The sequence below is a fragment of the Pseudonaja textilis genome, chromosome Z (assembly GCF_049901715.1).
Source record: "Pseudonaja textilis isolate UNSWEBS1 chromosome Z, rPseTex1.2, whole genome shotgun sequence".
In the NCBI taxonomy this organism is placed as follows: domain Eukaryota; kingdom Metazoa; phylum Chordata; class Lepidosauria; order Squamata; family Elapidae; genus Pseudonaja; species Pseudonaja textilis.
In genome coordinates this window covers 128,780,776-128,805,065 of record NC_142008.1, presented here as the reverse complement: position 1 = coordinate 128,805,065, position 24,290 = coordinate 128,780,776, and the positions used below count along the sequence as shown (strand labels likewise).

Below are 24,290 nucleotides of genomic sequence, written 5' to 3'. Positions count from 1 at the left end.
ACCATGCAGTAAAGTACATGGCAGTATGTGTAGACCTACAACTTCATATACACAAGCATATACATTGGGGAAATTTGAATGATCGCGCCAGCCAGAGTCGCCCTGGTTCCTGTTTTCATGCTTCCAGGAGAGGACGGGGCGGGGGGAAGGGTGCGGGCAGCGACTGCAATTCCCAGCATTCTTGGGGACTCCGTTTCCCAACATGCCCTTCACTCACAATGGCCTTTCCCCGTGGGTTGAGCGACCCGCACCCTGTTGGTATATGATCGTTTCATTAAATTTCACCTTTCGTAAAGCGCAGCATTTTGCGGAGCCTCCGTCACCGCTCAAAACGCTCTCTATGAATTAACTTCCGGTTGAATCCTCTCCCACCCCCATACCGCTCGTCTCCCCCTTGCGTAGCTCGAATTCTCGCGAGACTTCCCTGCCGAGGCCGGCGGGCGGAGGGAGCAGTGGGAGGAGGGAGGGGGTTGGCCCTGGCGCTTGGTGGTGGCGGCCGCCATTTTGCCACGGCGGGTCGGATCTGCCTCGGCGGGGCCTGGTTAGGGATTCACAGCCGAGTGGGAGGGGTCAGCGACTTGCCGAGCAATATCGGCGGGAGCCACGCACAGGAAAAAGCCGACCGGGAGCAGCTTAGGAGCCGCGGATGGCGGCAGATTCTATCCGACCGAGGCGGCGGCGCTGGGGCTGAGGTGGCGGCAGGAGGAGGCGGGGCAGGAGGCACCTCCCCTCCCTCCTCACTCCTCCCCCCTCCCACCCAGGTAAGATGGCGGACCGGCTGGGTCTCTACTCCTCTTGCTCACACCCACCTATGTGGAGCGGTGCGAGACTCTGCGTCGAGTCGGGAGGGAAAAGTGAGGAAACTAACAAGAGCGTCCGCGTACCCTCTTCCTGCCACCATTCCCCGCTGGCTTTTCCCCCCCTACCTCTAGAGGGCGCGCTAGCGGAAGGAGCGGGAGGCTAATGAGAGCGCACGCGCTTCTTCAGCCAACGGCCGCGGCGGATGCCGGCCTATTATAACTGAAGCGGTCGGCGTTCTCTCTTTCGCTTCCCCCGCCCCTCCCCCAGCAGCTCGACGACTGCGCGCGCCACGGATCCGGCCGACCGACCGACCAACGGCTGCAGCTTCCTCTGTGCGTGGTGGTGGGGGGTGGGAAGAGGGGCGGGTGGGGAATCTTGAGGGGACAGGGCTCGGGAGGGTCGGGGGGCGCGTGGGTGGGTGGGAGGGATTTGAAGCGTCGGGAGGGGGGTGAGGGAGGGAAGTGGGCGGGGATAAGGGGGACAAAGGGTTAAAGGGAGGGGGAGGGAGCGAATAGAGGCGAACTTAGACTGAAGAAAGAAAGAAAAAGAAAGAAAGAAAAGAAAAGTGTCCTCGGGCCAAGTTCAGAAAACTCTATCACAACCGTGGGTGTTCAGGGAATCTGGTCAGAGGATAAGGGGTGTAAGTTTGGAGAGCTTTAGTTTTTTTTCCTCCAGGCCAGAGTGATTGCAAAGGTCTCAAGGCGTTGGGAGGGCGGGGTAAAGGCACTGAAGTGTGAGGTAGCTAGGGATAATTGAATAAACCTTAGACTGGACTGGAGAAACTCATTTACTGCATGTCATCAACTCGAGTGGAAAGGCTTGAAAGAAGCTGAATAAAGGGGGAAGAGTGGTGTGAACATGGAGCCCGAGGAGGGACATAAAGAAGATCAAGCTGATAGTGCTGGAAATGAGGGGCTGAATCAAGCGCCCACTGTGGGGGAAAATAACAGAGAAGTGAACGAGGGGACAGCACCATTCTTTTCAGAGGCAACTGAGTTCGAGGGCCAGGGTCGGGAAATTTTTGGGGTCGAGGGTGAATTAATTCCTGAAAGAGTTGATGTGTCTGAAGGAGAAGCAATGTCAGGGGAGGACAGAAATTATACTGAGGCAGAACCCGAGGAAGTAAAAATGGGGGGGAAATCAAGTCTTGAGAACCTGAAAAGTAATGCAGAATCTGAGGAATTGGGAGGAGCAAGTCAGAAAGAGACTGGTTTATTTGTGAGCCTGTCTGCAGGAGAAGCAGAAGAAAAAACTCCAAAGGGGATAGATCAGAGTAAGATAAAGAAGCATGAAGAAAGAGGGATTGTTGAAGACAGAATTCTAGAAATGGACGAAAAAGTTGATTTGGAAAATCGGGATCAGAGGGAGAAAGAAGTTCATGCAGATACTGAAGGAAAGGCTGATTATCCAGCCAATTTGAATGACAAGAGCATTAAACAGACAGCTGATAGGGAAGGCATGGCCTTAGACCAGAAGGATTTAGAGGGAGGGATTGAAAAAGAGATTGTTGAAACCACAGAGATTCAGAAAGAGCATGCTTTTTCAAGATTGGATCAGGGAGGCAATTTAAAGATAACCGAAGAGGGAAAGGATGTAGCAGCAGATGCAACCTCAGTACATCAGAGACCGACTGAAGAATCTGTAGGATTAGGTATGGAGCAAAATAAGGTGTACACCAAAGCTGAGGATGAGAAAATAGCTGGAGTAGAGCAAAGTTTAATTGCACGTGAAACAGTGACATTAGTAGAAACCCAGGAAAAACCTGAGGAGGCATTTGAAAATCTCGGGGAACCTGGAAAGAGAGATGCAACAATGGCAGAGGAGGAAGCCAGGCTGTTAGAAACAAATCAAGTACATGTTGAAGAGGCTGAGAAAGCACCAGAGGCAGAGATTGGAACTGAAAAAAAAGATGCAGCAACAACACTGCATCAAACAAAGGCTGAGAAGTTAGTTGAGGGAAGTCGGGGAGAAAGTGGACAACTAGTGGGAGATCAAAAAGTAACAGTGGTTAAAGCTGAAGAGAAATATTTGCAAGAATCAAGTGAGATGGTAATGGGCGGGGAGGATATCCCACTACTTGTAGAGGCAAAAGAGGTGAGAATTGGGAAAGTGACGACAGAAGGAATTGTGATTATACCAATTGAAGATAAAACAGAGAATTTGGTGGAGACAAGTGAAGTAGTAATGGGCGAGAAAGATTTCACTGCCGTGGAAGCAGAGAGTGGGACAATTGGGAAGGTGACAGCAGAAGATGATGTATCATTAGCAGTAGTTGAAGTTAAGGATGAAAATTTGGTGGACATCAGTGAAACACAGATGGGAGAAGAGTTGATTAAAGAAAAAGATCTGGCAGAAGTAACAGTAACAGAAACAGAGAAAGATGTAGGAGAAGTAACAGAAAGTCTAAGAATAAAAGAAGAAATGCCTCAGATGGAAATGGAAGAAATACCTGTACATATCCAGGATAAGAGAGGTGAAGAAAAGACTGAATCAGAGATGATTGAAGAAAAAGTTGAAGATTCGACACAACCAGAACAAAAGCCAGAAGAACAAGTAGAGAGGGAAGGCGAACAATTGGCATCAGCTGGCACGATTGATAAAGGGGAAACTGGAGAATTAGAGATGGCATTAGCAATTAATCAGAATGAAATAATGAAAAGCCTGAGGCCATCTCAGGAAAAGGCAGAGATTGCTGTCATAGATGCTGTGGGAGAAAAATTACCATTCCAAGAAAAGATTTTAGCCTGGAGTCCAGAATTGGAAAGACCAACTCAAGAGATAGCAGGGGTAGGCTCCAGAGAAGGGATATCCAGATCATATAGGCAAGAGGATAAACTAAGCCGAGAACTTATTTCAGAATTGGTAAGAATTGGCCAGGAAAGAGGAAATTTTGGCTTAGGTCAAGTAGAATTACTAGAAACAAGCATAAAGCTCACTGAAGAATTAGATAAATTGGGTAGTGAAGAACAAAGTCACAAAGTGAAAGGTAAAATAATTATAGGCTTGGCAGGGCTAAGACAAGGGTCAATTCAAGTAACACCACACAGGACTGTTCAGTCAGCAGGAGGCTATGATGGAGTGTTGGCACATGTAGCTCCAGGATTAATTGTAACTGGTTTAAGGAAGCCTGAGGGAAAGAGACTAACAAAACAAGATCATATGCAATTGGACAAGAGGACATTAGAACAAAGGGAGACACGATCAGCTGAACAGGGGCGTTTTGGAGTAAGCATGAGGTCAAATGAAGCAATGGTCTTCATGGGCTACCGAATTGGGCGGGAAAGAATGTCTTGTTTGTCAGAGGCAGAGAAGAGGATGGTGAAAATTCAGTTGCCTGAGTTAGAGGAGATTGGGAAAAAGCCTGCAATAGAACAGGTAGAGGTACCCAGGCAGGAACAGGAAGTGAGGAAGGAAGAGATACAAGAAATTAATGCCAATGAAGTAGTATGGCATCAACTAGAGCAACTGCCAACAGCATGGCTTGGTAGACCATTGACACGAGATTATATGGCAGCACAAAGTTCTGGGTGGACTGCAGGCATAGGGCCAGGACGTGGGCGTATTTCAAGGTCACTTCGGGCAGGAATAAAAGAAAGAATTAACTTGATGGTGATGGGTGAGAGTGCAACAAAATCAGCACAGAAGCTTGAGCCATTACATTTTGGAATGAGAAGAAGGATGTTTGAGCTTACAAGCAAGTCTGCCAATGTGCATTGGTTAAATGAGATACTGAAGCCAAGACCACCAGGTTCTCGACTTGGTGTTGCAGATCAGAAGGTTCATGAGGAAAGAAGTCCTGGCCTGATGACTGAAAGGCAAAGTCCTGGTTTGTTTGCAAGGAAAAAAGAACTAAAAGATTGGAGGGATGGGGTGATGGGAGTAGCAATCAGGAGATACAATGCAATGCGACTTGCTATGTGGGGAGAAGGCCCAATTGGTTTGCACATAAAAGGGAGAAGGTTAACTGAGGATTTATATGGCCTTACAAGTCGCTCCCATAAGGTGAGTTCCATTTTGGGACAGGTTGAAAGGAGAATGTTAACAATAGCACAACAGGTAACAAACGAGAGAGTACCAGGTTTGGAAGTGGGTGGACAAAGTCTGGCTGAGATACTGAAACAGGATATGGAGTTAGCAAGGTCAAAGAAAGGTGAGAAATTTTCAAGGTAACTGGTAAAACAAATTATGCAGTGAGTTTAGGGATATTGGGTTGTTTAAGAATTAGTGGAAAAGCAGAGAATGTATAGAGAATAGTGCAGTTTAAGGACAAAACTTCAGGTTGAAAAGATTTATATATTTCTCAAAGGAATAGAGAAAGATGAAAGGCCAAGACAATGGTACAAGTAACAAAGTATTGAGACTTAAGGAACAAAGGGAATGAAATGAGGAAACAAGATTAAAAATTGACCTTGAGAAAAATGGTGATTTTGATCATCTGGGATTAGTGGCTGTGAGTGGAAGGTAGCTAAAATCTTTCAGAAAGGAAACTTGACTCTGGAACATTTAGTAGCATCTCAAACAGGTTCTTGCCTTTTCTCATAGGCTTGGATTTGGTAGCTGGTGCTTACATTAAACATCTCCACTGTAACCTGTAGTCAAGCTATTCCTGTGCTGCCTGCATTGCAATCATGGAGAAACAGGATAGCCTTTTGCTAGTGCTTCAAAGAGAATTTAAAAAAAAAAATAGAATGAGCAAGGCTCAAGCAAACCGAATAAATGTTTGTAAAACATGGCATTATCTGCCCTGGATTGACCTTTTCTTTTCAGGTGTAGTCTTCCCCTGGAAAGCGAAACCCTGGAAGTACAGTCTGAAAAGCAAGTGGAATTCTCAGCTCAAACAGGTATATTTGATTTTTTTATTAAAAAATTGTGAATATGGAAACAGCATTTGTATACTTGATTACCATATCTTCCTCAAAGTAAAGTTAGATGCAGTTTGTTTCTGTATCCCATACAGGGTAAGTCCTCAACTTACAATGGTAGCTTAATGACAGTTCAAAGTTAAGACAGATCCCCCGCAAAACATGACCCAGATTTGAGTTTCTGATGGCCACCCTCCCTTTTCTGTTGCACAAGATTGTATTTTGGGAGCTTGGTAACCAGCCCACATTTACAACTGTTTGCAATGATCTGCAAACATGTCAGTTGCAACATTTTTTCTTCTAATTTCTGACAAAAAATGCCCTTTACGGCCAATGGGATTGCTTTATGACCACTGAGTTTGCTTAACAAATCTTGCAAAAAATGTTAGGAAATAAAGTTGTTCATGTGGGTGCCTCACAACTGTAATGATATATGACAAATTTGGGGCTCCATTACAGTCGTAAATTGTGGGCTGTGTATATTAGATTTTGATTGGTGGAATATGCAAGAGGGAATACTAGGAATTATTGCAGTCAAAAAAGCAGGAAATCTTAACGTATATATTGACATGTGAGCACCCTCAAGTTTGGAGCTACATATTTCCTCATAATGGGGGAAACAGACATTTTCTTTGGAAATTTCTATTGGAAAAAGATGGTGTGGTATCAAAATTCTCTTTGTGTTTCATTACATTGCAGTTACATTTCAAATAATAACATATAGGTAGTTCTCAACTGATGACCATTTAACAACTATTCAAAGTTACGGCAGTGGTGAAAAAAGTGATGACCGGTCCTCATACTTACAACCAGGTCATGTGATCGTTATTTATAACCATCTTCGCAGGGGGCTTCCAATAGGCAAAGTCAATGAAGAAATCTGGATTTGCTTAACAACTGCATGATTTGCTTAACAACTGTGGCAAAAAAGATTGTAAAACCAAGTGCTATTCATTTAATGACTACATTGCTTAGCAATTGGAGTTCTGGTCCCAATTGTGGTCATAAGTCGAGGGCTACATATATTCAGCTATTTTTTGCAAAGATATAGAGATGAGAAAGGGGTGATCTATGAACAAAACTGTTATAATTTTCAGAGCTATGGAACAGCACAGTAATAACAAGCATTGATTTTTAAAGCAGTCATATGTTCAGAGAGCTACACAGGCAATCAAATTAAATTAACAAATACAGATTTCTTAAGGGTGCATCTATAAAAACTGAAAGAGAAGTAAAAATATATTTTGGGAGACAAACTTTCTCAAAATTAGAATAATCTCCAAACAATGAAGTTGACCTTTTCAAGACCTTTTCCTACACTTTTCCCCAATTACATTAAATGCTATTAGCAGGTCAAATTGTTTTGTCTTGATTGGTTAATTCTACTTTAATATAAAAAAGCTCTTTTTGCTATGTGCCTCAATTTTGAAAGATTTTTGGTTTGCTACAATCGTGAAATGTTTATTTCTTCAGCTAATTCTGAGTCAGGCAGTCCCGAGCGCAGGCTGGGCTGCCAAGGAACCCAGGAGCTGGACGGCTCGTCCCAGTGGCTGGCTGACCAGAATGAGGCCAGTTCGCAGCATGCACTGGAACAGGAGACCAGTACTACAACCACAGCTGAAACTATTGGGACGAGAGGCGAAGAGCAAGAGCGAATTAAAATGCAGACCAGTCCTCCCCAACAACACCACATGCTGCACGCACAGGTAGAGTTGGAGGTGAGAAGCACCCATGTGCAAATTCCTCTGGATTAGCCAAGTCTATCTGTGGATTTTCAATGATGGTTAAGATAAAGTGAGACACATTTTAGGAAGCAGCTTTGTGGAAAACCCAAGGAAGTTCTCTGAGATTTCTCCTAGACTTATTTTTGGAGTTACTATATTTTAATGATTGAGAGCACTGTGATAATCCTTGTTGTTGATTTCTCCTTCCTTCCATGTTACATTGCGTTCTTCAGACTACATCAGACAAAATGACAGGCAGCAATCCAGTGTCGCCAGCCTCTTCAGGCTCACCTGCCTCAAGTGGGAGCATCTCACCATCACATCTCACCCACGATTCCTCTTTGGACAGTCACCTAAGTTTTGATGGTCCCAAGTCGCAGAACAGAGCCCTGGTATCATCTGGGATGTACATCTCCCCTGATCCTGCGACCATGTGGGACAAGACACATGCAGAGATTGCTGAGCAGGCAAAGCATGTAAGCTCTTGTCCAAGCCTTTGGGCCATTTCAGCCACCTTTCTATTGGGCATAAGTACCTGCAATGTAAGATAGTATAGGGTAGCCCTGAACCTTTCAGGAAGCATGTGAATGAACTACCTGACTTGGATACTCTATTTTAGGAAGCAGAAATTGAGAATCGCATTGCAGAAATGAAGAAGGAAGGATTCTGGTCTTTGAAAAGGCTTTCAAAGGTGCCTGAGCCGATTCGGCCCAAAGTGCATTGGGATTATCTTTGTGAGGAAATGCAGTGGCTCTCTGCTGATTTTGCTCAAGAACGTCGATGGAAGAGGGGTGTTGCCAGGAAGGTGGGTTCTGGAATCTTTTAAACTGTCTCTTCTCCAGACTTTTTCAGCTGGTTTGCATCCATCCATCCATTCCTATCTTTATACTGTTTAGAAGCAAATACCTTGTAATGGAATGCTTCTTAACTGTTTCATGGCTCCTGTGAAATTTCTGGCATTTTTTATAACCTAGCAACTAAGTGACGTAATTGGTGCTGTTTCAGCCAACTAGTGCACAGTATGCCTGTAAGATTTCCCTCCACAAAACCTCCAGTGAACTAATCTTTCCTAAAAAATGGTCCAGGATAAGGTGGAAAACATGGCCACATGTGATGGATTTTGGTCATTTGGACCTGCTGTCTTTCTCCTCTGTGGCATACAGGTTGTGCGTATGGTGATCAGGCACCACGAGGAACAGAAGCAGAAAGAAGAACGAGCCAAACGTGAGGAGCAAGCCAAGTTGCGCCGCATTGCTTCTTCCATTGCTAAAGAGGTCAAGCAGTTCTGGAGCAACGTTGAGAAGGTGTGTAAAGCCCTTGCCCAGAGTCAGGAAAGGTTTAGGTACATCTTGATAGCCTAAATATATAGGCAAGTATATGCCAACCCATTTTCCTTGTCATATTAAATTCTTATTTTATGTATCTGATCAAAAATGTTTTTTTTCCAGAAATTTTATTAATTTTTTTAAAAAACATATAAAACATAAACATAAAAAACATAAAACATCTTCTTGGAAAGCAGCTTGATCCTGGGTTACATCTCTTCTTACAGACATAAATTCAAGTTCATGCTCACTTTTATATACCATTCCATATCTTATTACCATTCTACATTTTTTATATAGCTTCTCCCCTCTTTTCACTCTCTTAATTCTATTTTATTTATTTCATCTTAATTTAAATCATTATACTTATATCCTTTGTCCTGTTTCAGCTGTCTATTATCTTTTCTCATTAACACAAAATTTCTCCTGTTATCACTGATTGGAATATGACACCTTTATATCTTTCCCCTAAGTTTAACACTTGATATAATACATAACTTTCATTCAGATTCTGCCTAGTACATTCTAAAACTATTTTAAGAAAAGAAAAAATTATAAATATATAATTAAAAACAACAATCCATACCAATTGAACTCTATCATTAAAATTAATATTCATTTAAATCTTAAACATTTTACACATTCCTTTTCAAATAGGTATCATGCTTCTATGGGAACAGTTATAAATTTTGCGTAGTTATTTCCCTCCCATTTCACTTATACTTTAAAACATGTAATTAAAATATTCCCATTCCTTCTTAATTCAGTTCTCTCATATTTCATTTCATTAATTTTGTTCAAAAAAAAAAAGTTTCATTGAATTACATTGAATATTTTATCCCATTTTATAATCATATGTTATTCTAATTTTCTAACATTTCTAATACAAATACAACAATACAGTTTTATGTACCTTTGCAGAATCTCTTTTTCAGTTATATTTTTACCCATTATCTCTAAATAAATCCTGTTTCTTTACATCTTGTTTCAAACCTTTATAGCTTCTATTCCCTTCCTTCCTCCCTTGCTTCTTCACTTTGCCCTTTTTACCCCCTTGTCTCTCCATCCCCATTTCCCTCTTCTGTATTCCTCCTTTCTGTTGCTTTCTGACATTATAACCACTTTCACCTTATTTTTCCCTTTTTTAGTTGTTTTTTTAGGTCTTAAATTCTCCATTCTCTTTCCTCCCTTTCTTCCCCAGATAAAATTACTTGTTCATTAAAGATGGCTTCTTCTTTGTCCCAATCTTCTTGTAGTTTCTCATAAGTAAAAATCGCCATTTCTAAAAAATGAAAAATGGAGCCAAAAGAGCCCTTCCCTTCTTGTTCCTCTTCTTTATATTTTTTAAATTCCATTTTCAGTTCATCCACAAGTGATGCCATTGTAAACAAAAAAATTTTAAACAACCACCCAAGTGTTTTTAATCATTGAAATATAATTTCCAAAAGTCCCAGAGTCACCAAGCAGTCCAAATACACACGAGCTGTTTCATTTAACACTTTCTTCTTTTTTGACTTTCTCTTCCTGGGGTTGCAATTCAGTTACAAAGTTCCAGTTAAAATGTATCTTTTAGAAGTCTTGTTACAGTTTAACTTTAGATTCTTTAAAAATTCCAAGCAGTCTCCTCCAGCCAAATCTTACTCTTATTCTTTTCCTCTCCCTTCCTTCCCACTTACAGCAAAAAAAAGTTTTTTCAGTGATCAGAAATCTTTATTGTCCCCTTGGCTTTAATTTTCCAGTTTAATTACCTGCTGATGCCAAAGTGGGTTTTTCTGATTTCTCATTCATCTGCTGTCACCGTAAGGAAGGAGAGTGAGAAAAAACAAACTTTCCCTTTTCCCTTTCATTCGCTGCTTCCGGATCTTCTTTGGGAGCGATGTATCTTTTTTTTTTTTAAATTTAAATTTCAGGGTATCTTGAATGTTGCTTCTTATCCCGGTCAGCCAAAACTTTCACTTCTTAGCTTCCTCCTGCACATTCTTTTCCGGATGAGTGCTTCTTTGTGGCGGCCATTTCTGACTGCCGCTCTACCGCCTTTGGAAAAGGGAGTTAAGCCAGCTGAGGAGGGGAGATGCGGCTCCCCTGAAACCCTGCTGGGTCTCCCCTATCTTCGGCCACCTCTACGGGGTGGCTTTAGCCCCAAAGCCGGCTGGCTCGGGGCACTCCAGCGGCGAGCGCAAGCAGAAACCATGCACGATCGTGGATTCCTGCCGCCGCTGAAGCCCTACAAACCGGAAGTCCGTATCTAATCAAAAATGTATGCATGAAATATCTGGTGCTTTATGCCAATGTGTTATTTTTTCCTATAATTATAGCTATATTCCACCCTCCCTCCAAAACTCAAGGTAGTGCATGTAGGAATATCTCAACTTCACGAGAAAGGCTGAACTGGGAGATAGCCACTCAGTAAGTTCCCATTGTCAGATAGGTTTATAGTCTCACTCCACGTTCGAAACCACACTGGCCTACTCTTTTAAAATTTGCATTGGAGCTAAGGTAATTAGATTTATTTTTATTTTTAAAATGTGATTAACAGAATAATAGAGTTGGAAGAGATGTTGGAAGTCTTCTAGTCCATTGTTTGCCAACTAGTGGGCCGCGAGAAAATTTTGGTGGGCCGCAGAGAAGTCTCACCCCCAGAGCACCCCCCGAAAGCAATTAATCCAAGCTGCGCAGGTACACAAGGCTGGGCCACCCACATGGCCCATTGGAACCCTCCCCACCCACTCACTCCTTACCCAGCAAACTTGCCTGCTAAATTGCTATTTTTCCTTTTTTTTTTCTTCCAACCATCAGCTGTTCTGCTGCGCCCGGAGATTCAGATTAGCTAGGAAGCAGGAAATGGTTGGATTTCTTGCTTTCTAGCTAGTCTTTAGATCTAACCTCCCTTAGGACTGAAGGTTCTATTATTCAGTACAGACTCACGGCAAGTAAATTTTATGTGACAGACTCAGGTAGCCAATGGCAAATAGATCACTGAATGATTCTGCGAGCAATTCAATCTGCCTGCCTGCTTTGCCTGGTTTTGGGTAAAAGTTGCTCTTTTTTATAAAAACATTCAATATTTACAAACATGGTGGGTTGTGAGTTAATTTTGTGAGTTTGCTTGCTAGCAAATTTATGTGACAGATTGAGCTAGCTGATGGCAGATAGATAGATTTCGGGATGAATCTGTGATTTTGTGAGCAACTCAATCTGCATGCCTGCTTTGCCTGATTTTGGGTAAAAGTTGCTCTCTTTTTTAATAAAAAATTCACTATTCACATATGGTGTGTTGTGAGTTAATTTTGTGAGTTTGCTTGCTAGCAAATTTTATGTGACAGACTTAAATAGCCGATGGCAGATAGATCTCTGAATGAATCTGTGATTCTGTGAGCAACTCAATCTGCCTGCCTACTTTGCCTGATTTTGAGTAAAAGTCGCTCTTTTATAATAAAAAATCCAATATTTATGGAAATATTTATAATATTTACATACAAGCCATGCACAGCCAGTCACATGACCACCAAGCCACACCCACACATTAGGGCATGCCCACAGAACCAGTTAGTGGTCCCTGGGATTTAAAATTATGAGTTTGGTGGTCCCTGAGGTCCAAAATGTTGGTGACCCCTGTTCTAGTCAACCCCCTGCTCAAGCAGGACTCTATAACATCCTGAACCAATGGCTATCTTTTATTAGCAAAATGCTTTTGAACTGTGAGAAGTCAAGCCTGTTTTTGTATTCTCATGGTTGCAGAGGAAAGGGTGGCTGTAATTATGCGTAGTGCTATTGAAAGTGTGTTGTGGGACTTGAATGAATTGAATTTAATCCAAGACCAAAATGCAGTTTTGATATTTTTTAACTTAAGCCACTCAAAGTCGTCTCAAATGGGGACAAGCATATAAACTTAATAAATAAATAAACCTTCAGGTTGTGCAATTCAAGCAGCAGTCACGTCTGGAGGAAAAACGAAAAAAAGCACTGGATCTGCAGCTGGATTTTATAGTGGGCCAGACAGAGAAATATTCTGACTTGCTAACCCAAAGCCTCAATGAGACTCTTCCAGTTCCCAGCAAGACCAGTGGCTCCCATGCTGGCTCTACTGCTTCTAGTCCACCTCCCCCTGGTCAACTCATGGAAGATGAAGGTGAGTTTCCTCAACTCTGTTCTTCGAGCTTGTCAATTCCTGACCGACTTAGTACGGCTTCTATCTCAAACCACACCTTTCCACTTAGACATTTGTCTTGTTAGAAATGGTATTCGCTTCTCAGGGATGGGGTGTGAGATTTCAATGTCCAATCCCGACCCCCAAATCTAGAATTGGTTTTGTGATTTGAAAGGCATTGCAGCTGATCCTTTTTCTCTGGTAGACGGGGATTTCCAACCCCATGAAGAGTCAGATGATGAGGAGACAATTGAAATTGAGGAACAACAGGAAGGGAATGATTCAGAATCACAGCTGCGGGAGATTGAGCTGCTAAAACAGGAAAGTGAGCTGCCCTTAGAGGAGCTACTCCAAACATTGCCACCCCAAATCTTAGAAAATTCCTTCAGTGTATCTCCTTGTGCCTCCAGCTCTGACAATGATGATGAAGAAGAAGAGGGTGAGAGTGAAGAGGAAGCTGAGCACGAGGAAAGTCAGACCTCTGAGGCACTAAAGGTATCCTTCAAGTCAAATCTTGAGCTGGGAAGGTAGGGTGCTATGTATTTATAGGCTGGGATTAAAAGAATCCAACTTACTCAGATTTAAAAGTCATACTGTGCCGTGGTGGCACAGTGGTTAGAATGCAGTAGTGCAGGCTTATTCTGCCGACTGCCAGCAGTTCAATTCTCACCAGTTTAAGGTTGACTCAGCCTTCCATCCTTCTGAGGTTGGTGAAATAAGGATTATGCTGTAAACCCCTTAGAGAGGGCTATGAAGCGGTATATAAGTCTAAGTGCTATTGGTATTTAACTGATGCCCACAATTGCTATTTGCTAAGAAGCATCAATTACATATGGAGCTTAAAATAAAACATTTTTTTAAAAATGAAGATCATCTCTTTTTAAATTTCAATGTTGTGACTTACTGTCATATGCTTATGTGCCTTGGAGAGCTTTCTGTCTCTTGAAGCCTTTTCCCCCCTTCTACTCAGCAGGAGAAACCCAAACCTGTCACTCAGAGGAATAAGAAACCTTGGAAACCTGATGAAGAAGATGAGGAGTTTACGGCCAATGAAGAAGAAGGTAAGCATGCTGTTTGGGGTCATGGGTTGACTGAATGTAACAAGAATTGGGATGAGGTTGGGATTGCAGTCCAGTAACATAGGAAATCCTTTCTCTCCCAGCCGAAGATGAAGAGGAAACAATAGATGCTGAAGAAAAGCTGGAAGGAAATGTGGATCACTGCAAAGAAATGGATGATCTGGCCAAGGAAGGTTCGAACAGAGATTGTAGCTTGGGATAGCAAATGGGGATTAGGAGTTGGATTCCATGATCCTTCAGAACAATAATTATTGAATTGTGTTTCTGAATGTTTGCTGAACCTGTGAACCATAATTCCTAGAATTCGTTAAAGCAACAAGGGTCAGATTAAGCACTAACATAGTACTGTATGTCTTAGAGTACTTCTCCTTACATAAAAAAGTGTTGTCACAAACCTTTTTGTTAACTGTATTGAGCTGGCTCTTTTCCGCCCCTTTAATCTCTTTTTGGAAGCAAGGGGAAACTGACTTCTCAAGTTTGGAAATTGGCTAATTTGAATGCACGATGGAGTATCAAAGGGACAGGAAACATCTGAATCTACTAAGTTAAGAGTTTGGTGGTCAGGGTTAAGTCATAGCCTCTAGTTGCAGTTGATAAATCATTTCAAAGCTTTCCCACTTCAGAAAAGAAAGATGACTTCAGCCTAAGTAAAGCAGCAGATGAGGTCAGAGAAATCAAACTCCTTTGGCCCTAACACAAATTTTCTTTTTGGACTTAATAGGTGAACTGCCCGTGGAGGAGTTGCTGCAGAAATACGCTGGTGCTTATGCTTCAGACTTTGAAGTGGAAGCATCAGACACATCATCGGAGGCATTGGAGCCTACCACTTCAGAGTACGAGGAGGAATCAGAGGAGGAGAATAGCACTAGTCACTCAGGTATGGAAGGCAATGGGAGTGGCTCCTCTAAGTATACTCTTGTATTTTGGGGTTGAACAATTGAAAATGGGGATTGCACCTCATTATAATCGATGCTGGTTAGAACTGTTGAGAGTTGAAGTTTTACAGTGTTTTGGAGTGGGGGAATACTTTGCCATCCCTGCTGTAAATGAATTTGTAAATTTGCAGGATATCAAAGCTGAATGGATATTTGAAGTGTTCAGACATTTCACCTTAGTTCTTCAAATTGATACTTTGCAAAACTGTTGGTCTAAAAACAATGCATTAGATTTGTCTTAATTAAAACCGGGGCCTTCGATGAGTGATTTCTTACGTAGTAAAGCAATTTATAGTTAGCTCTAAGCCATTGCAAATAATTGATTGAAATCAGCCAGCTGCTTTCAATCTGGGGTCTGAAGTACTTTTGGTCCAATAGTTAATGGGATTATGTAGCATGGCTTTGTCCCGATGTTGCTGATTTTGCCTCCAGATTCCACGGAAGAGGACGAAGAAAGTGAGCAAGAGGAAAGTGAAGTAGAGGATACCCTTGAGGAGGAAAGGAGGGAAGCTTCGGTAATCCAGGAGGAAGATTTTGGCGTTGAGTACCTGTTAAAGCAGGATGATGATAATGGTGGCGATGGAGACAATGATTCAGCTCCACCCCCAGGGCCAAAAAAAGAGATCACAGACATTGCAGCAGCAGCCGAGAGCCTGCAACCAAAAGGCTATACCTTGGCAACCACACAGGTGAGTCATTTCTGGGGTCAGCCAATTAGGGAGTGAGTGAAATAAAACAGACAAATTATATTACCATTCTCCCTTGCAGGTTAAGACACCAATCCCTTATTTGTTGCGTGGGACGCTGCGAGAATATCAGCACATTGGCCTTGATTGGTTGGTTACCATGTATGAGAAGAAGCTCAATGGTATCCTGGCTGATGAGATGGGTCTTGGTAAAACCATCCAGACAATTTCCTTGCTGGCACATCTGGCCTGTGAAAAAGGTGGGCAAATAGCTTGGGCAGGGAGGAGGTCAGGGAGTGGAGATGGATTCCACATAAGAAAAAAGCTACAGCTGATAGTTGTGCAGTCATATTGGGTACTAATGTCCACTTGCATTCTTGGTAGAGTAGCTGGTACCTGCAATTGATCCTTCCCAGTGATTCATAATATATTAAATAACCCCATTACAAGGATAGATCTGTAGACTGTAGTGGGACAATTCCTGTAGGTCATGTAGAAGCATCCCAGTATCACTTGGTACTTGGTGAAATATAACCACTGCAAAGCCGTCAAGGAAATCAGATTACAGCTCCCTAGCTACTACAACAAAATACTAGGGTTGATGGTACCAAAAACTATCAAGATATGGGATATTAACAGTTGCCATAGTGCGCCCCCCCCTTTCTCAGTATATATCCATCCATCCATCCGATGAGTGAGTGATTCTCCATGCCAAATCCAACTAAATCCAAATTGAAAAAAAATCAAGACATTTAGTTTAATAACTCTTGGACAACCATGCATGTTTAATTGGGAAGGCTGCAGGTCTCAGGAGTCCAGTGAGATGGCTCTCTTGCTGATCTCTTTTATTATTTTTAAAAATGTTTTACTATGACTTGTTTTGATGTATTTGTGGTATATAGATAGTCCTCAATTTAACAATTCATTTAGTGACTGTTCAAAGTTACAAATTACACGTAACATTGAAAAAAGGGACTTATGAGTGTTTCTTACATGTCTGCTACAGCATCCCCATGGTCATGTGATACAAATTTAGACACTTGGCAACTGACCCTTATTTATTATGGTTGCAGTATTCTAGGATCATTTAACAACCTTCTGTGATCTTCTGACAGTCAATAGGGAAGCCAGATTCACTTAACGACTGTGTTACTAAATTTACAACTGTGGTGATCCTGACTTCACAACTGTGGCAAAACTCAGCTATCTCCCAACATAAATTTTATGCTCAATTATGGTTGTAAGTTGAGGACTCTGTATATGTGTGTGTTTGAGTGGTTGTGTTTTGCTGTATACCCACCTAGGATCAGTTTTTGTGAGATGCATGGCCATATAACTTTAGTGAATAAATAAATCGTTGAATTGATCCAGCCCAAATGTATTTTAGGTAGACCTTCCTCACTGGCTCTTTTTTTAATGGATGGGGAATTGTAAAAAAAGTATTAATGATCCCAGTGATACTTAGCATGCCAGAGTTTTTAGTGGTCCTTAAAAATCAGGGTGGGCAATGAGCCTGTGTTGAAATAGTTCCCAAAACCTTATTGGCTTCTGTAGGAGACAATACGTGGGATTAATTCAAAAAAACATTGCTAGGTGGTGTTATCGTCACCCCACGTATGGTATGCTTTGAATTGGCTCAAAGCCCAGCATGAGTCAAAGTGACCTTAAAATGCCACAAAATTGCACATAAAATTCTCAAATGGAACCTGGCACTGGTCAGAGCCACTGCAAGATTATTCATCCGGCAGCCTGAAAGAGCTCACTTGGACAACCCAGTTGGGAAGAAGATTTGGTGTATATATTTTTTTCATATGATCGGCTTGTGATGGTATTGCCATTTTTGTGATAGAACTGAATGCATCCAGGGGACAATAAGGTGAAGAAGTGACCTTTGTCTTTAGAGACATAAACGTTTTTGGGTATGATGTTTGTTTGCTCCTGCAGGCAGTTGGGGTCCTCACTTGATCATCGTTCCTACCAGTGTAATACTCAACTGGGAGATGGAAATCAAGCGCTGGTGCCCCAGTTTCAAGATTTTAACATATTATGGGGCACAGAAGGAACGCAAGCTGAAGCGACAGGTGAGAGTTTTTAAGCACTCGCAGCTGGTTTTGAACTTTGCTATTCTTCAGTTACGCATAAGAAGGTTTCCTTTTGGTTTATCATCTTGTGTGCCTAGTATCTGCTATTCGTAGATATGTCAAATGTAGGGTAAATAGGAAATGTTCACATTAATGCTGTTTCCTAGTAGTTAAAGCTGAAACGATTACTTGCAAGGGATTGACTTCAGGTCCATCGCAGAACCCTGTGTCACAGTTCTAGGAACAGCAGGCACAGTTGACCCTGGGTAATATATGCAGAGAGAGAGTTGTATTAGGAGAGCAAATCCTGCTTATGACTTGAGCAATTTTGTAAACATTTCTACTAGGAAAAGGGTAGCAGACAGTTAATGAGGGATCTTTCTTATTAGCCCTGCTGTAATTCCTTCATTGCTTCCATTTAGGGTTGGACCAAGCCCAATGCTTTCCATATCTGCATCACCTCCTACAAGTTGGTGTTGCAGGATCATCAGGCCTTTCGACGCAAGAATTGGAAATACCTGATCTTGGATGAGGCTCAGAACATCAAGAACTTCAAATCCCAACGCTGGCAGTCTTTGCTCAACTTCAACAGGTGAGGAGAGATACAGTGTTTTCCTCAGCATTGAATAGGAAGGCCTTTTTCTTCAGAAGTTTTCAAATTTGTGCCTTTCTTGTGTTCTAGCCAGAGGCGGCTGCTGCTGACTGGGACGCCTCTCCAGAACAGCTTAATGGAGCTGTGGTCCCTCATGCACTTTCTGATGCCACACGTCTTCCAGTCACACCGTGAGTTCAAGGAGTGGTTTTCCAACCCCCTGACAGGCATGATCGAAGGCAGCCAGGAGTACAATGATAATTTAGTCAAAAGACTGCACAAGGTGAGCGTCGTGGGAGGAGAGGAAGGCCCTTTGCAAGGGACTGTTGAAAGTGGACAGAGATTGAATTACCAGATAGGGAAAAATCTGGAACAGAACATGTTCTTCTTTGTCATCGTCCCAACAGGTGCTGCGTCCCTTCCTCTTGCGAAGGGTAAAAGTGGATGTAGAGAAGCAAATGCCAAAGAAATATGAGCATGTTATCAAGTGCCGTCTTTCCAAGCGCCAGCGTTATCTTTATGATGACTTCATGGCCCAGGCTACGTAAGTATAGAAAGCTAATTGAGAAGTGACAGAGGAAATACTCTGGATACTGGCCTTAGGTTTCATGAGGAAGTGTGGGCCTCGCAGAACAGTAGGCTGGTCATTGAAGGACTATAGACCATGGCATTTCTGTAGCTTTTGTTTTTTCATCTCCATGCCACAGCAGTGCTTATGACTTTTGAAATTGATTGTTTTGTTCCTTCGCATCTGCGGGCATAGCTGATTATATGTGGCTGTCATCCTTTCAGCACCAAGGAGACATTGGCCACAGGGCACTTCATGAATGTCATCAACATCCTGATGCAACTCCGCAAGGTCTGCAATCACCCCAATCTTTTCGACCCACGGCCGATCCACTCGCCATTTATCATGGAGGGCATCTGCTTCAACACCGCCTCCCTCGTCTTGCATGCTTTTGATTATGACCCTTTCAAGGCAGGTGCCTCCTCTTCTGATCTTTTGGACGGGTGGAATTTCTCCATTTGGAGGGATATCTGGGTGGACAGGCGACGTCTGTTTTTGAGACGGGGGTTGGGGTTTGCAAAAGTAGAATAAAGCATCCTGATTTATTGTGTGTGAATCTTAACCTCTTATAGAATGTGGATCTGGGCATTTTTGATCTGATCAACTTGGAAGGCTCTGTGTCCCGTTATGAAACAGACACCTTCCTTCCCAAATGGAAGGTGACAAGGAAAATGATTGAAGAGATTGCTGAGTCCCCAGACCCTCCTCCCAGACCCAAGCCAGTCAAAATGAAAGTGAACAGGTACTTGCAATTCTCTCTTCTCAAGAGGTTTCATTGTATCGTAGCCAGACTTTTCCGTTTGGGTACAAACTTGCTTGCTCTGATGGATGTGGGTTTTCTGACCTAAAGGAAATGTTAATATTGAGGTTATTCTAGTGGCAATTATGCAGCAGAATATGTGCTGTTAGTTAAGGTGCTCTGCATTCATTATTCTGACTTTGAATTCTGAGTATTACTTTGGCTGGAATAAATATTATGCAATAATCTTGGCTGAGAACTGTCTGGTGGGGACTATTATATCTCTCCATCTCTGAAACTCTCCATCAAACAGTTCTTAGCCAAGATTTCTTTTTTAATTGCATAGCAGAAAAGAAACATCCATTGCTCTGTGTCATCTCTTTCAGGATGTTACAACCAATGCCCAAGCCAGAAAACAGAACGGTGGTTCTGGTGAACAGCCCTCGACCCACCACCCCTCTACAGAGACCGATAACTCCTGTGCTTCCGGAACCACCGACACCGACAGCACTGGCTCCTGTCCCACACCCAGGCCCTGTATTGCCAGGGCCTTTGCAGTCCACCACGCTCCCTGCCTCAGTGTCTCTCCCTGTGCCAGTCCCGATGCCTCCTTCACCTGTGACCATGTCGATGCCAGTGCCTCCTCCTGCCAGACCACAGACCCCAACTCTAGTGCCTACTTTGAGCCAGAACAACCCAGCTGCTGCTCTGCTGCAGAGCCAGGCCTCTGTTCCTCAGGGTGAGGTTCGGAATTTTAGGGGAAATGAGGAAAGGGGGTGGAGTGGGAGGTTGAGCTCTGCTGCTTCTTACGTTCATGCAAGAACTTTTAAAATTGTTTGTGTGAAATGTATCTGCGCCTCTCGAGCTCATTTTGAAGTAGAATGGTAGATTTCTTGTTTGACTTTTAAACAGAAAATAGCTCTTGATTGCGAAAATATTTTGGTATTGGGGTTGCTTAAGGTAGTATCTTAATATTCTAAAAGGATACAGTTGTAGGTCTCTAACCTTGTTCTCTTGTTTTTTTTCCCCCCCACAGTGCTTCCCATGGCAATGACTGCAGCTCAGCTGATCCCAAATACTCCCCGGCCTCTCCTCTCACCATCTCCTGTTCCTCTTACCACAAGCACTGTCTCTTCTCTTAAGGCTGCACCAGTCCCAGTTCCAATGGGGCAGCAGCCCCCAGTTAGCAGCTTGAGTGCCACCCCAGTGCGACAGCAACCACCCATTAATACTTTGAGTATCACTTCTGTCCAACAGCAGCCCCCCATCAGCACCCTGGGCATTAGTCCTATGGCTCAACAACCACCCACCAATACCCAGTCAATTAATACACTTAGCATATCCCCCATTAATCCTCTGGGGGTGTTCCCTGTAGGGGGGCAGCAACCTCCACCGACCAGCACTTTGGGCCCAGGACCCGCAAGTGCTACCACTCAACAACCCACCAGCTCCATTGGGGGCATAGTGAAGCCCATGAACATCCATTCTGCTGTACCTACCTTGCCTGGATACAACTTTGCAACAGCGGCTGGAGGTGTGCAGCAAAGGCTTTTGCTGTCCCCAGATATGCAAGCACGATTGCCTTGTAAGTATTAAGGAGCTAGTAAAACACAGGCAGCCACCATGATGGTTTGAAAATCTAACCCTCATTTTTTCCCCCCCACTGCAGCAGGTGAAGTAGTCAGCATTGGGCAACTTGCCTCCTTGGCTAATCGGCCTCTCCAAGGTGCCCCGGGCAGCAAACCCCTAACATTCCAGATCCAAGGCAACAAGCTTACCTTGACGGGTACTCAAGTTCGCCAGGTCACAATGCCTCAGCCAGCCCGACAGCTGCCAAGTAGGTAAACCCCAGTCCTGAACAACCCCAATGACTCCCTTGTCCTCTGTCTTGAATCAGGCAGATTTGGGTAACCTTTTCTTATGATAGAGCAGAGCAGGCCAGAGTAGAATAGAATAATAAGGAATGGGAGTAGAATCCTTGGTCAAGTGTGATTGGAGACAGAAGGAATTTGTCTCTGGTGCATCAGTTCTCAGTGTACATAAATGATCATAATAATGATCATAACCATACAATACAGTCATCATAAATTATAACATACAACTCTGAGTTATAGTCATAGGATACTAAATATGCAATCAACCTAACTCATGGGATACTGAATAAAAACAACGTAAATCATAGGTTACAAACAACAAAATTACAATCATAAGCTAGGGAAATAGGTAATAGGAAATATGAGAAGGATGATAGTAATACTATTCATATTAAGCTAAACATTATTAAGATGAGGAATAGTGTTATTACTATCTTTCCAATAAAATTTCCAATTTTCTTTTTAAACCAAGCATATTGTTTAGCTTAATAATGTTTTATTAAATGGAAATCCAGCAACCTGAGCCCTAATACAGAATAGTGGTTTGGGCAACTTCTGAGCACTCAGTTCAGGGATTTAATTGTGCTTTAATACCTTTGCCATACACACCAGAATTTTAGCTGGGGGAGGGGGATTATTTGTTGTCCCCTGAAATCGGAAGGCTTGTTTTGTTCAAAATTAGCAACAGGCTATCGGGTTATCATGTACCATTTAGCCATTCTTGGGTTAGGATCTTTTCAGCATATGAAACAGTCTTGCATGATGTGTGTTTTATAAAAGAGACAGCATTAAACCTTGCCCTTGCCATTTAAAATGAATTGCTCTACACAGGAATACAGGTAGTCCTCTACTTACAACAGTTCATTTAGTGCCTGAAGTTACAACGGCACTAAAAATTGACCATTTTTCACACTTATAACTGTTGCAACATCCCCATAGTCACATGATCAAAATTCAAATGCTTGGCAACTGGTAGTCATATTTATGATGGTTGCAGTGTCCTGGCATCATGTGACCTTCTGACAAGCAAAGTCAATGGGGAAGCCAGGTTCACTTAACCACCACTTAACAAATCAGTTGTTTCTGATTTAACAACTGCAGTGGTTCGCTTAGCAAATGTGGCAAAATAAAGTCGTAAAATGAGGCAAAACTCACTTAACAAATTTCTCACTTTGCAATATAAATTTTAGACTCAATTGTGGTTATAAGTTGAAGATTACCTGTATTTTCTTCCTATTATTTAATGACGTTTATGGAAGAGAATGGTATCTGAATTAATAGATTCACGCACAAGATAAAATGCTTACAATATTAAATGCCTCCTGTTAATGGAAAATAATAGGGGCAGGCTGTTACGGAGATAATATGAAAGAGAAATGAAGGGGTAGGTAGCTTTTTTTGTTGTTGTTGTTGGAGCACTCCCTCTAAGCTCCTGGTGTCTCTTTGTGAGTCATCCGGTGACCAGAGGGATAGAACAAAACTAGAGCTTTGCTTGACTCAAGAGGACCACTGTTTCTTAGTGGGATCTCTCGAAGAGGGCTTACAAATGTATTTAAAATGTTACTAGGCATTGCAGACAGAAAAGACAACAGAATGTTCAAGAATTCTCCTTCCCTTCTTTCTCTCCAGGGAATGTGGTTCACTTGGTGTCTGCTGGGGGGCAGCACCACATAATCAGCCAGCCAGCTCAAGTGGCTTTGATCCAGGCTATGGCCCAGCAGGCAGGGCAGAACCCAGTTGGTGTGCAGACAGTTCCTGGCCAGCAGCCTCCCACCATCCTGCCGGTCCCAGCTACCAGCACAACTGTTCCACCTGTTGCTTCCACAGCAACAATCAGCGTCCCTATTGCTGTTACTCAAGGTCAGTACATCTCTGCACCCTAGGTTTTTCTTTTTTTTTCTTTTTTAAACAAATTTTATTAATTTTACAAAACAATATACAGACAAACAAAGCATAGGATATAATAACATAAGAGATTTTTTTCTGAAAAAACCAATAAGACATCTTATTTAAAGACAGAATAATTCCAAATTATCACATTTCCATATGAACACAATTTAATATATATATTTACCTTATCTGTTCAACTTCATATCTTATCCCAACTTCTCTTTATTTACTCCCTTTCCTTCCATTTATTCAAATTATATTTCTTTTACTTTAGATTGTATACATTTTTTATATCCATCTGTCTTAGTTACAATTTCATTATTCTCTTCCGACATTCTTCTTACATTCTTCTAAAATTTTATTAATTCAAATGTAGACATACAAAACACAAATACCTAAACTTCTTTTGGAAAACGGCTTACCCTGGGTTACCTCTTTTTATGCAGACATAAATCAAATTCATACTCTCAATATACTGTTTCATATCTTAATTAACATTCTGTATTTTCTATATATTTTCTCTCCTCTATTCACTCTCATAATTCTATTATATTTATTTCATCTCATTTTAAGTAATTATACTTGTATCTTTTGTCTGTTCTCTTCCATTATCTATTTATCTTTTCTTTGTAATACAATATTTCTCCTGTAATCACTGGTTGAAGTATGACAACTTTTTATCTTTCCCCTAAATTTGACACTTGAAATAATACATACTTTCCATACTGATTCTGCTTAGCACAAAGTACTACATTTTGAAATAGTGAAACAACAATAAAAAAGGGATTGAATTTATAGTATAATCAAAACAATATTCCATAAAGAAATAAACTCTTACTTTTAAACATTTTGCATATTCCCTTTAATACATTATTAACTCATAATATTTCAATTTTCTAACTCAATTTCAAGTACTAATATCTACAATACCATCTTATATACTTTTGCAGAATCATATATTAAATTATAATTTACCCTTTGTCTCTG

At 42.0% G+C, this 24,290-nt stretch overlaps 2 protein-coding genes across 6 annotated transcripts in view; both read left to right on the top strand.

Annotated features, from left to right (window-relative positions):
* Nucleotides 1-431: 431 nt before the first annotated feature.
* Nucleotides 432-24,290, top strand: part of SRCAP (Snf2 related CREBBP activator protein) — a 38,578-nt gene continuing 14,719 nt past the window's right edge. The window contains exons 1-24 of one of the 5 annotated variants that reach the window (XM_087918258.1): nt 469-761; nt 1,072-1,133; nt 5,569-5,642; nt 7,137-7,381; nt 7,621-7,863; nt 8,007-8,192; nt 8,551-8,691; nt 12,625-12,841; nt 13,065-13,354; nt 13,830-13,920; nt 14,022-14,111; nt 14,660-14,815; nt 15,306-15,562; nt 15,642-15,819; nt 17,504-17,640; nt 18,063-18,232; nt 18,323-18,515; nt 18,640-18,776; nt 19,025-19,211; nt 19,373-19,542; nt 19,926-20,278; nt 20,576-21,124; nt 21,209-21,376; nt 23,043-23,273. In XM_087918258.1, the coding sequence (XP_087774384.1) occupies nt 7,325-7,381; nt 7,621-7,863; nt 8,007-8,192; nt 8,551-8,691; nt 12,625-12,841; nt 13,065-13,354; nt 13,830-13,920; nt 14,022-14,111; nt 14,660-14,815; nt 15,306-15,562; nt 15,642-15,819; nt 17,504-17,640; nt 18,063-18,232; nt 18,323-18,515; nt 18,640-18,776; nt 19,025-19,211; nt 19,373-19,542; nt 19,926-20,278; nt 20,576-21,124; nt 21,209-21,376; nt 23,043-23,273 (4,201 nt within the window). In that variant the 5' untranslated portion in view covers nt 469-761; nt 1,072-1,133; nt 5,569-5,642; nt 7,137-7,324. Of the gene's footprint in view, nt 762-836; nt 855-1,071; nt 1,134-5,307; nt 5,643-7,136; nt 7,382-7,620; nt 7,864-8,006; nt 8,193-8,550; nt 8,692-12,624; nt 12,842-13,064; nt 13,355-13,829; nt 13,921-14,021; nt 14,112-14,659; nt 14,816-15,305; nt 15,563-15,641; nt 15,820-17,503; nt 17,641-18,062; nt 18,233-18,322; nt 18,516-18,639; nt 18,777-19,024; nt 19,212-19,372; nt 19,543-19,925; nt 20,279-20,575; nt 21,125-21,208; nt 21,377-23,042; nt 23,274-24,290 lie in introns of those variants that run through there. The other 4 variants (XM_026711920.2, XM_026711921.2, XM_087918259.1 and 1 more) reach the window with 4 other exon arrangements.
* LOC113443587 (uncharacterized) lies at nt 1,518-5,174 on the top strand. The gene has a single exon (XM_087918262.1). It carries the CDS (start codon nt 1,660-1,662, stop codon nt 4,969-4,971), a length of 3,312 nt encoding a protein of 1,103 aa, XP_087774388.1. The 5' UTR covers nt 1,518-1,659; the 3' UTR covers nt 4,972-5,174.